Genomic DNA, 12707 nt, shown 5'->3' with positions numbered 1-12707 from the left:
CGTGCAGCCTCTCCTCCTGTGCCTGCACGGTGCGCTCGCAACGAGCTCGCTACGAGCTCGCAACGAGCTCGCTACGCGCTCGCAACGAGCTCGCTACGAGCTCGCTACGAGCTCGCAACGAGCTCGCAACGAGCTCGCTACGAGCTCGCTACGAGCTGGCAACGAGCTGGCAACGAGCTGGCAACGAGCTCGCTACGAGCTCGCTACGAGCTCGCTACGCGCGATATGGGCTGAGCGGTGCCGATTTCGCGCAGTCTCGGCACAAGCGTCCGCTCGCCCCGAGCTCTTCAGCCAGAGGCCTCGAAAACGGGCGAATGAGCGCACACAGCCACTGCCCCGTGTTTACCCGATGCAACCGGCACGCTGTGTTCGCACGGGACACATCCCGTGCCCTTGGGATGCTCTCTCCCGCCCGCCGTCAAGTCTCGTCCGTTCCATCGCCCTCTCGTGGAGGAATCTGTTAGGGCCGCGATGACGTAGTTCTTTTCAGTCACGCAATGGTCTTTGCGACCCGTGCCGTCATCAATTACGGCGCGTGCATTGCGCCACCGCGTGCAACCCCTCGCGCTGTTCACCAGCGGGGCGACCTCTGCGCCATCGCTCTCGATTAGGACCTCAGCACCAGGGACAGCGACTTCAGCACCAGGGACAGCGGCCTCAGCTCCAGGGACAAATCTCGGGGCTGCGTGGAAGGGGGGAGGGGCCGTAGCCTGTAGGGGCCGTAGCCTGTAGGGGCGGCCGTGTCGAGGAAGGGCGGGGGGAGGCGCGCGTGGCCCCTTCTCCGCACAAAGGAATCGCTGTTGAGAGAAGCACAGCGCGGCGGTGGAGCGATTTCTCCAGCGGGACCGAAGTAGCGGCATCGCCCCCGCGTGGGGGAGCAAACAACACACGCAGCGTGAATCCCTCCAGCTGCGGGAGCAGCAGCCAGCCCGACTGCCCAGGGAGACGGCGAGCCGGGGGGCCGCGTGCGCGGGGATGTTGGGCCACGTGCGCGCCACGCAGCAGGAGACGGAGCGGCTGGCGCTGGGCACGGCGCTCAAGCGCGTGTCGCTCATGCTGCAGTACCCGGAGCAGCTGGAGCGCGTGGAGCAGTACCGCAAGCGGGAGGCGCGGACCACCGCCTCGCTCGAGACGCGCCTCAAGGTGCCCGCGCTCCGCTCGGCGAGCCCCTCCGCCCGTGTCGGTCGGCACCGGGCCGAGTGTTTCGTCTCATCCACGTCGCGTTCAACCACCGCACTGCAGCATGTCACAGCCACTCAGCCACTCACACAGCCACTCACTCAGCCACTCACACAGCCACTCACACAGCCACTCACACAGCCACTCACTCAGCCACTCACACAGCCACTCACACAGCCACTCACACAGCCACTCACTCAGCCACTCACACAGCCACTCACTCAGCCACTCACACAGCCACTCACACAGCCACTCACACAGCCACTCACACAGCCACTCACTCAGCCACTCACACAGCCACTCACACAGCCACTCACACAGCCACTCACTCAGCCACTCACACAGCCACTCACACAGCCACACAGCCACTCACTCAGCCACTCACACAGCCACTCACTCAGCCACTCACTCAGCCACTCACACAGCCACTCACTCAGCCACTCACACAGCCACTCACACAGCCACTCACACAGCCACTCACTCAGCCACTCACTCAGCCACTCACACAGCCACTCACTCAGCCACTCACTCAGCCACTCACACAGCCACTCACACAGCCACTCACTCAGCCACTCACTCAGCCACTCACACAGCCACTCACACAGCCACTCACACAGCCACTCACACAGCCACTCACTCAGCCACTCACTCAGCCACTCACGCAGCCACTCACGCAGCCACTCACGCAGCCACTCACACAGCCACTCACTCAGCCACTCACACAGCCACTCACACAGCCACTCACTCAGCCACTCACTCAGCCACTCACACAGCCACTCACACAGCCACTCACTCAGCCACTCACACAGCCACTCACTCAGCCACTCACTCAGCCACTCACTCAGCCACTCACACAGCCACTCACACAGCCACTCACACAGCCACTCACACAGCCACTCACACAGCCACTCACTCAGCCACTCACACAGCCACTCACACAGCCACTCACTCAGCCACTCACACAGCCACTCACACAGCCACTCACTCAGCCACTCACTCAGCCACTCACACAGCCACTCACACAGCCACTCACTCAGCCACTCACTCAGCCACTCACACAGCCACTCACACAGCCACTCACTCAGCCACTCACACAGCCACTCACTCAGCCACTCACACAGCCACTCACTCAGCCACTCACTCAGCCACTCACACAGCCACTCACACAGCCACTCACACAGCCACTCACACAGCCACTCACACAGCCACTCACTCAGCCACTCACACAGCCACTCACACAGCCACTCACTCAGCCACTCACACAGCCACTCACTCAGCCACTCACACAGCCACTCACTCAGCCACTCACACAGCCACTCACACAGCCACTCACGCGCCCACACTCGCCCACTCGCCGCACAGGCCACAACAACAGCCTCACTCTCGCCGCACTGCGGGGAGGCTGCTTCTCTTTCTGCCTCTTCCCTTGCACTGCTCCACTTGGGAATTGGCTCTTCCATCATCGTCTCGTCTCCCAAGTTGTTGCAGTAATCTTGCTGCTACATTCACGTGTCAACTCGTATCAATTGCAACTTGCCAGTGTTGGTTGTTTCCGGCCGCTTGACGTTTTTGGGCACCTGAGCCCTGTGCTCATGAACTGCGTTAAAGGGAATCATAAAGACGGGGGCGGGGATAGAGGCCTGGCCCCGCGCTGTACAATCGGGGTTTAAATGTAGAATGTTCGTGAAGCAGACGACACAATCACTCGCGTCGATGTGGAGAATACGAGGAACAGCAGACAACCGCCGACTCCCCGTGTTTATCTCTCCCCAGTGAATAGAGGAATTGTTCTCGACAGCCCAGACGACCAGTCGGGCCCGCATCCCACCGCAGCATATTGGTTTTATACGGGCAGACACTGGAGCGCGTTCGACTCTTGACTCAACCGGTGAGATCCCGTGTGTCGAAGCCTAGCCAGAGTTTGTATTGACCCAATGCCCGCGTTGTGCATGCAGAGACACACAAATAGGGCCAGGAGGTGTCGACATCGGCATGCGTCGAGGCGGTGCGCGATTCCCTCGTCGGGTACGACGTCGGCCTCGGAGATGGCGCGTGAAGCGCCATCTCCGAGATGGCGCGTGAAGCCACCGCGGGCTCTGCTCTGCTCGGGGACGCGATGGCGAGCGGCGCCGCCGTCGTCTCCTGAGCGCCACTCCCCGCTCACAGAGGGGGGCCCCTCCCCCCTCCCCGGTGCCGCCCCGCAGAGCGCGCTGCAGTCGCAGCTGGAGGGGGTGCGGCTGGGCCTGTCGCAGCTGCACGGGGCGCTGGCGCGCGCCCGCGAGACGGGGCGCGCCCTGCGCGGGGTGCGCGCCGAGCGCGAGGCGGGACTCGCGGCCCTCGAGCCGCTGGGCGACCTGCGCGGCCTGGCGGACGAGCACGGGCAGCTGGCGGCCGCCGTGGAGCACACGCGCATCATCATGAGCGGTGCGGCCCCGCCAGCAGCAGCAGCAGCAGCGGCAGTAGCAGCGGCACGGGGGGCCCTGACACTCGCCCGAGCTTCCCCCGCTTTGGCTGACGCGAGCAACGCGGACCCACGCACACGGCCACGTGGACCCACGCACACGGCGACGTGACCCACGCACACGGCACGGTTCTGACCGCGACGAGACCCCCTACCCCAGCCCACTGCACGGTGACGCCACACGACCCGAACAGTGCCGCCAACTCAGACGCCATCCCTCCCCGCGACACAGAGGACGCGGCCGACAGGCACCACCAGCTCACGCACCGACATGGCAGGTGCCGCCGGGCTGAGATCGTGGGGACACGGGGATGAGACGGGGCGGGCTGCAGTGAGAGGGGGGCGAGGCCGCTTCGTGCCACTTGCAGGGACGCCTCCTGCGTGGGCCCCGGGTCGCGGCCCCCACCCCCACACCCGCGGTTCCCCCCGCCCCGGTTCGTGTTGGAAGCACGGAGTCCGCTCCGCGCTGCCCCCACGACCCCCGCGACCCCCGCGTGTGTCCAGGGCCTCCAGACTCCCGCAGTTGCCTCGTTCCTTGCGGCTGCAGCAGCCGCGCGTTTGTGTGGAGTCGTCGTCCACGTGCGTCATTGGCCACGTGCGTTTGCGACACGTGTAGGTGTTGATGTGACACGTGTCGTCCTTCCTCCGCACCTACGATTATCACGGTTGGCTACGTACGGTGCGAACGAAGTTTAACATACATACATGTGTGTTATGTGTGACATATAGCTACGTGTATATGTGACACGTGCGTGTCGGTGTTCCGTGTGTGTGATATACGTGTGTGTGATATACGTGTGTGACGCGTGTGTGTGTGACGCGTGTGTGTGTGACACGTGTGTGTGTGACACGTGTGTGTGTGACACGTGTGTGTGTGTGCCACGTGTGTGTGTGTGCCACGTGCTTATCCCGCGTGTCCCTGCCGTGCGCAGTGCGCGAGCTGGAGCAGGAGACGCGCGACTGGATCGAGCAGGGGGAGCTCCTGGCCGCACACAAGAACCTCATGGAGCTCGAGCACTCGCGGGACAGCCTGCTGCTGCGCCAGCACCTCAAGGACGCGGGCAACGCCGCCAACCTGCACCTGATCCGCGAGTACTTCTCCTGCGCCGAGTCCCTCGCCGGTACGGACTCGGGGCGGCGAGGGCGGCGTGGCGCGGGCGGCGCAACCTTTTGGAAGCGGCGATGCCGTCGCATCGCTCGCTCGTGTTCTCGCGTCGTGAAGTCGTCCGGTCATCTCGGCCCGGCCGTGGCCTCGGAGACATCTGTGAGAAAGAGCCGCGTAGCTCATCGGTGTCCTCCAGTCTCCAGATTCTGAACGGGACTCAACATCCATTGTCCCGAATGTTTATCAGGCGACGACCACAGCACCGGCCACGCGGAGCGCCCCACCCCTCCTCTCCGCGCTGACCGCGACACGCGCCCCCCCCCCCCCCCTCACGTGCGCGCCCCCACCACCGCGCAGGGGAACTCGCCAAGCAGCTCTGGCTCGTGGTGCAGCGTGGCCTCGGCACGGCGCGGCGCGACCCGGCCATGCTGGTGTCGGCGCTTCGGGTCATCGAGCGCGAGGAGGGGCTGGACGCGCTCGCGGACGAGCGGCGGCAGAGCTCCGGCTTCGTCGCCCCGGGGCGGCCCAAGGAGCTGCGGCGCCGCTGCATGGAGGTGCTGCAGCAGACGGTGAGCACGCGCGTGGAGAGCGGCCAGACGGACACGCGGGACGACGACAGCCTGTGGCTGGCGCGGCACCTCGACACGCTGCAGCGCCGCATCCTCGAGGTGAGCGCCGCGACCCGCATACCGCGCCCCGCACGCCGCGCCCCGCACGCCGCCCCCTTCCAGCGCGTGGTCGCCGGCGGTCGCCAACGGTGAATGCCGGTGGAGCGCAGGATCTGGTGGTGGTGAAGACGCTGATGGCCCACTGCTTCCCGCCCAAGTACAACATCTTCTCCGCGACGCTGAGATTCTACCACCGGGCGCTCGGCGCGCACCTCCGAGACATCGTGTCCGAGCAGCTGGAGGCCAACGAGATCGTGTCGCTGCTCACCTGGGTGCTGCACACCTACCCCAGGTGCGTGCGCGCCACGACCGCGCCATCGAGGGGCTCGTGGCGGGGGTCGGAGGGAGCAGGGCGCGATGGCGGACGCGTCGGAGGTTTGCGACGACGCCGAGTTGTGTCCGCCCGCAGCGAGGAGATGATGCGGCACCCCGACCTGGCCCCGGAGGTCTCCGTGGAGGAGCTGCCGCCGCTGCTGTCGCCTGGGGAGGTGGAGGCGCTGTTGCACAAGTACCTGCACACGCTCCAGGTGTCTCACGACGCGATGACAAAGACCCCCGCGTAGCCTGCACAGGCTGTTGCGGCAAGTGCTGTTAGCGAGCTCCCGTTAAGCTGTTAAGGCCGAAACGGCAGCACCACGCCCGCATTTGTGCCAGACGAGGTGTACTTTGAGCCCATCGCGTGAGTTGTGGAAGGCTCGCTGGCAGGAAGCTACGGGGCAGACCCATTGAGTAATTTGCGTTGTAATTTTTCGAATTTGGAAAAATCGGACCCTGACGCCGGCACACAACGGCCTTCTTTTGCGAATGGTGTCATGGGATCTTTAACATTCACTGTGAAGCAGACAGCGCGTGGTAGTTTTAAGGTTATTACATCCGCAGTATTAACCAGGGTAGCCGCTGGATTTGAACCGTGAACCTCTGAAACAAGCGGTGAATGCGCAACGCCGCATGCCATCGCGGTGTTTTAGCCGCATGTAAATGCGGCGGTGCGGACGCGGAGTGGGGTGACGCGCGTGTGCGGTGATGCGCGCGTGTGCGGCGTGCGCAGAGTAACGTGTGCACGTGGCTGGGCAAGGCGCTGGAGGCCGAGCGTCGCGATTGGATGCGGAACCAGGAGCCGGACACCGACCAGCACGGATACTTCCACACCGCACTGCCTGCCATCGTGTGCCAGGTGAGCCAGGGTCACGTGTGCCAGGTGAGGCAGGGTCACGTGTGCCAGGTGAGGCAGGGTCACGTGTGCCAGGTGAGGCAGGGTCACGTGTGGCAGGTGAGCCTGGGTCACGTGAGGCAGGTGAGCCAGAGTCACATGTGGCGGGTGAGGCAGGGTCACGTGTGGCGGGTGAGGCAGGGTCACGTGTGGTGGGTGAGGCAGGGTCTAGGTGTGCCAGGTGAGGCAGGGTCACGTGTGCCAGGTGAGGCAGGGTCACGTGTGGCGGGTGAGCCAGGGTCACGTGAGGCAGGTGAGCCAGAGTCACGTGTGGCGGGTGAGGCAGGGTCACGTGTGGCGGGTGAGGCAGGGTCACGTGTGCCAGGTGAACGAGGGTCACGTGAGGCAGGTGAGCCAGGGTCACGTGTGCCAGGTGAGCCAGGGTCACGTGTGGTGGGTGAGGCAGGGTCACGTGTGGCAGGTGAGGCAGGGTCACGTGTGGTGGGCGAGGGTCACGTGAGGCAGGTGAGGCAGGTGTGGCGGGTGAGGCAGGGTCACGTGTGCCAGGTGAACGAGGGTCACGTGTGCCGGGCCAGCGAGGGTTATGCTTGTCAGGCGAACCAGGCAGTGTCAGGGCCCAGCGGTAGTGCATATGCTGCTCATTGCAGAAGCTCGCGGTTCGATGCGGCAGCTGGCCCTGGTTAATACTGCGGTATATTAATCACGTTGCAGTGGACGTTTAATATGCCGTGACGTCATTCAAAAACGAGTTGACCAAATCTGAAATCATCGCCTACAACTATAAAAACCTAGCAGGACCCTAACCCTGAAACAATTTGCTTCTTGGATAAACAGGCGGCATGGTGACGACCCGTGGTCGTTGTTCCCGTTCTCTTGCCCTGCCGCAGATGCTGGAGCAGAACGTTCAGGTGGCCTCCCAGGTGAGTCCCCGTCTCGTAGGCCGAGCCACGACCATCGGCCTGCTGGAGGTGCAGACCTTCCTGTGCAGGTGAGGAGGAGGAGGGGCCGCGAGTCTCGATCCGGCGGTGCCATCTGCCGCGGTTGTGCCTCGGCGTGTCACGACTGCGTGCGTGTCCGCCCGTGTGTCGGTGCGCGTGTCGGTGTGCGTGTTGGTGTGTTAGTTGGTGTGTGTGTTTGTCGGTGTGTTAGTTGGTGTGTGTTAGTTGGTGTGTGTGTGTCGGTGTGTGTGTCGGTTTGTTAGTTGGTGTGTGTGTTGGTGTGTGTGTGTCGGTGTGTGTGTCGGTGTGTGTGTGTCGGTGTGTTGGTGTGTGTGTGTTGGTGTGTGTGTTGGTGTGTGTGTGTGTCGGTGTGTTAGTTGGTGTGTGTGTTGGTGTGTGTGTGTGTCGGTGCGCGTATCCACGCACGTCGCCTCCAGGTACCGCGCGGTGCTGGGCGGATATCGGCAGGAGCACGCGCAGAACCGGCAGCTGCCGCCCTTCTACGTACAATACATGACGGCCGCCACCAACAACTGCCTTGCCTTCAAGTAGGTGGCGTGAGCAAGTGTGTGCGTCCGTTTCGCTCCGCACACGGCCAGGTCGAACTCAGCAACTCTTCTCCAAGGGTCCACAACTCCGATCCTCAAAGCGGAACTGGATATGACCGACGTCCCTACGGAGTGTGTTCGTGCGTGCGTCCATCGCACGGAGTGATGGCGCAACAGTCGGCGCACTGCCGCTACGGTTCCAGTGACCGAGTTAGTTTTACGCTCCTGAGCCTCCCTCGCGTCAACTCATCGGCGCTTAGGAGAAAAAGGTGACAGGGCGTAGCGCCGGCCACCCACCCGCTCGTGCGCCATGCTGGCCTTCAAAGGCGCGACTTGTCTGGACTCTCCCAGACGGTCTGTCAAGGCGACCCGGGGGCTCTTTGTCATCGCAGGGAGTCGATGAGGCAGCTCCTGGAGAAGCGGCCGACATTCGGGGCCCCGGGGGTGGAGGGCCCTTCCCAGGAGGCCGCCCCCGTTCCGGCGCGGTTGCCCGACCTGACGACGCAGCTGGACGGCATCGCGGCCGACGCCTGCGAGTATCTGCTCGACGAGGTGTTGCTGGACATCGAGGTGAGGCTCCCGCGGGGCCCGCCGGGGCGACAAACCAGACGGTGCGCAGGCGGTGCGACGGCACCGGGGCCCAGAGGGGCCCGAGGGGCCCAGCACCGGGCTACGAAGAGAAGGGGCGAAATTGGACGCGGGGCCCCATCTCATTCCGTCTACCTGGGCCCCTCGGAGTGACCACACTTCACCAATGGTCCGGTGAGATCTGGTGAGATCCGGTGAGCTCTGGTGAGATGTGGTAGATGCTGTGAAGCGGCCCGTGCGAGCGGAGCGGCAGAGACGCTGCGCTTGTACGTGCAGGCACGCGGTTATCGTGCGCGTGTATTCGTGCACGTGTGCATCATTTGTAGGTGTGTACGTTCTCCAGTGTGTGTGTGTGTACGTGTGCTGGCATGCATGTTCTCAAGCACAGCGGCTCCCAACAGGCCGTGGGAAGTGCTGCGTCGAGCAGCTGCAGACCCCATGATCGGAGTCGGTTGCATTCTGAAGGAAACTGTTGGTACGCGGCGGTCTGTAATCGTTTGGAGGTTTGACAGTGACAGCGCGTGGATTTAGAAAATTCGGGAACTGCTGCTCGAGTGCGCACGCTCGTCTTTGTGTGCGCACGCTTGTCTTTGTGTGCGCGCGTGAATGCGCGTGTGTGCGCGTGTACTTGACAGCGAGCGCGTGTGCGCGCGTGTGATGCAGCCCCTGCTGCAGGAGCTGCTCACCAGGGCCTGGGTCTCGAGCTCTCGCGCCATGGACACCATCTGTGCCACGGTTGAGGATTACTTCAGCGACTTTTCCAAACTCAAGAAGCCGTACCTGCAGGTGCGCTCTCGTTGGCTCGTCCTACACACAAAGACAGGTCACGGGAAAACCCCAGGTGCCATGGTTTCACTGAGATGACTGGCAGATGCACCACCTGTGCTCCTCACCATGCCAACTTGCTTCGTTTAGTCGCTCCACGTTCCACTCGCTGTTGTAAGCGTTGATCATCCGCCCTTCATTTGTTGGAGGGCGACTGCCTCCAGCTGCCCAGTCGTGTTCTCCACGAGTCTTCTCCACAGAGGCTGATCTTGACACCGTGAATACCAGTCATCGGCAACTTCACTCATCTCAACATCCTCGTGTACCACATCAGCCCATCTCTTTTCTAGTCTGTTTCGTAGTCGTTTAGCCCCCTCTCTATCCAGCCAAACAAAAACTGCTTGAGCATGCCGTGGTTGGACATGGGGGCTGCTTACCCAGCCAATGCCTTGCCTGTCGGAGCTCACCAATGGGAGTGTGTTCAGATATTTCAAGGATCTGTAAACCTGGCGCAGATGTTCCATGCGAGGGGTCCACGTTTCGCAAGCATAGCATAACTGTCGCCAAGATGACCCAAATCTTTGTGTGGAGCGACAGGCCATGTGACTTCCACACAGCATCACGCACATGCGACCACTCCCTCTATCGCGCTTCCGCACTCACGTGCACAAACCTTTCAGAACGACCCCCTTCAACTCTCATTTTAGACTGCTTCATTAATGTCGTTGTCTGTCCCTCTGGATTCCCATGGAACCATGCGTCTCCATAGTGTCCCTCGTGTCCCCATGCATTCCTGCACATCCCTGTGGGTCCCCGCGTTGTCCACTCGATGCCCGCACCCGATCTCCGTGGCTCCCGCAGGAGCTGACGGAGCGCGCTCACCGCCGACTCGTCAGCGAGTTCGTGCGCGCCGCCGTGCAGCGCCGCGTCTCCTTCAAGGGCTGCGAGGAGCGGCGCGAGGCCGCCGAGAAGATGGAGTGGGAGGCGCGCCAGCTGAAGCAGCTCTTCCAGAAGCTCTCCCACGTGAGCGTCTCAGTCGTTGCTTGAGCTCTGCAGAGGTCGCGCGCGTGGGGAGCGGTCAGCGCTACGCTGCGCTACGAACCCGGCGACTCGAATTAGATTCCCGCTCACGGCCAACACCGGTGACGATTATCTGAACTGGTCCTGGGCCTCCCCTAGGTCAACTCAGCCTCAAATGAGTACCTGGTGTGATGTGTACACTTCGCCACTAGGGAGACATATGAAGGCCGGCACGGCCTTCATAGGTGCTCGCTAACAGCACTTGTCCCAATATCTGTGAAGGCGATGCGGGGGTTATTTGTCTGCGTGGGCCAACGGGGAGCAGGGGTGCCGTGACCTGCGAGCAGCGAGCCTGCCACACCTGCTTCTTCACGTGCTGGACGCCCCACCTTCGTGCACCGCATCGGTCTTAATAGGTGCTCGCTAATACTTTGCTCAATAGCATACAGGGCTACACAAGGAATTTTGAGCATATTCCGGAGTGTGCCACACGCCTGTGCGTGTGTATGCCTGTCTGTGCGTGTGTACGCCCGTCTGTGCGTGTGTACGCCCGTCTGTGCGTGTGTACGCCCGTCTGTGCGTGTGTACGCCCGTCTGTGCGTGTGTACGCCCGTCTGTGTGTCCTCCCTGCGTGCACGTTCTCTCGTGCGATCATGGGTGTGCAGGGCCCACTGAGTGAGGATTCGCTGAGTGACGTCATCCCGGCCTTGGCCGAGCTCGTGCGCCTCAAGGACACCTCCATGCTGTGCCTGGAGATCTCGGGCCTCCTTCACAAATACCCCGACGTGCGGTGAGGCCCCACGCACGCGGCCCCAATCCCGCACGGCCCAATATTTACTCACCATCTCCTCACCACAAACCAAAGTATACGTTCGACACGCGGGTCGCTCCGTCAACGCGTACATTAGAAAATCACGGCCGCATCGTTGACGTGCGAGGTCAATGTGGTCGTGAAAGATCCTCCGTGACCCCTGACCTCTGCCCATAGAGAGGAGCACATCTGGGCGGTGCTGGCGCTGCGTGGCGATGCCACCAGGGACATGCGGCTGGTTCTCACCGAGTGCATGATGCAGCGTCGGGCCCACGTCAGTGCCCCCGCAGCGCCGCCCAGCGTCGCCGCACTAAACTTCTTTGCCGACATCCCCGTGACGAGCCACCTCCTGCCCCAGCTCGGGAAATGAGCCGAGTGCGTAGCGACGAGGTCAAGGGCGGGAGAGCGAGAGAGCCCCGAGTCTCACGTGGAGACACCACAACGATCAAATACAACCCCAACCACGACTCCAACCTCAATAATGACTACAATCCCAAATCCAACCCCAACCGCTATTACCCACTGTCCAGCCCCCATCCTGGACTCAAAGCCACTCCATTCAATCCGGGACTCGTAATGCCCTGACTCACGAAACCCAAGCTCCCTCCTCCTCTTCTCTAGACTTTAAGCATTACCCCTCACTCTCAACTCATAACCGCAACAGATGAGCCCCAAAACTCTGAGGCACCCACAGGCCTTGTTCTGCCAGCTGTCCTGTCGCGTTGCTTGCAAGGCTCATTAGGCCGTGTGCACACTTACTCCTGACAAGGGCCCCATTTGATCAAAACCATGCCCAGCAACCTCCAACCCTAAACACAGCTAAGTAGCGCTTATTCGATATCACCTTCTTCCTGTAGTGATGCGCATATACTCACACTGACAACAGGCACACACACACAACAATAACGCAAGTGCTGTTAGTGGGCACGGCACACGAGGGGTGGATGGCCAGCACCACGCCCAGCCACCTGTCTACCCAGTGGCGATGTAATAATTTGAGGCCGAGTTGACCTAGGGGAGGCCCAGGACCGGTTCAGATCATCGTCACTGGTGTTGACCAAGAGCGGAATCGAACTCGGGTCTCCAGGTTTATAGTGCAGCGCCCCAATCGCTGTACGACCGCTCACCACACACAACACACACACAATACACACACGCACACAGACATATACACTCACATTGGGTGTTGTCCCAGCTATTACAGTCCTACAGTATTAAGTAGCGTCCAAGTATTAATGGGGTCCATTTGTAATGTTGGTGCTTAGAACGAGTGTTGGTCCTTTAGGCTTGTGATCAGTGGTGTTATTGGTGCCTAGACGCTGGTGTTTCAATCCGGCAACACCCCTCGTCGCTGGATAAGTACGTGTAACAAGAGACGACTGCACATGATTTTATCCCTTTATGAAAATATTTACAAATGCAGGCAGTTTCGCGTTGTTTCAGTTGCCATAAA

At 61.8% G+C, this 12707-nt stretch overlaps 1 protein-coding gene across 1 annotated transcript; it reads left to right on the top strand.

Moving 5' to 3' along the window:
• The first annotated feature begins 142 nt into the window (after positions 1-142).
• Positions 143-12680, top strand: LOC133350983 (exocyst complex component 3-like). The gene is made up of 14 exons (XM_061565857.1): positions 143-1143; positions 3384-3603; positions 4573-4761; positions 5103-5413; positions 5524-5705; positions 5823-5940; positions 6462-6587; positions 7472-7572; positions 7960-8070; positions 8463-8640; positions 9322-9444; positions 10285-10446; positions 11109-11233; positions 11432-12680. Exons 1-14 carry the CDS (start codon positions 976-978, stop codon positions 11622-11624), a joined length of 2307 nt encoding a protein of 768 aa, XP_061421841.1. The 5' UTR covers positions 143-975; the 3' UTR covers positions 11625-12680.
• Positions 12681-12707: the final 27 nt, after the last annotated feature.

This window comes from Lethenteron reissneri, chromosome 35, assembly GCF_015708825.2.
Source record: "Lethenteron reissneri isolate LAM-NWPU_2019-01 chromosome 35, ASM1570882v1, whole genome shotgun sequence".
In the NCBI taxonomy this organism is placed as follows: domain Eukaryota; kingdom Metazoa; phylum Chordata; class Hyperoartia; order Petromyzontiformes; family Petromyzontidae; genus Lethenteron; species Lethenteron reissneri.
The sequence above is the reverse complement of the archived record's forward strand: the minus strand, read 5'-3'. Positions and strand labels throughout refer to the sequence as shown.

What these genes read in the sequence shown, in the direction of transcription:
- LOC133350983 (XM_061565857.1), top strand. Translation starts at nt 976, where the DNA reads ATGTTGGGCCACGTGCGCGCCACGCAGCAGGAGACGGAGCGGCTGGCG. An exon ending in AACAACTGCCTTGCCTTCAA is followed by an intron (nt 8,071 to 8,462) that starts GTAGGTGGCGTG and finishes TTGTCATCGCAG; the next exon opens with GGAGTCGATGAGGCAGCTCC. An exon ending in TCAAGAAGCCGTACCTGCAG is followed by an intron (nt 9,445 to 10,284) that starts GTGCGCTCTCGT and finishes TGGCTCCCGCAG; the next exon opens with GAGCTGACGGAGCGCGCTCA.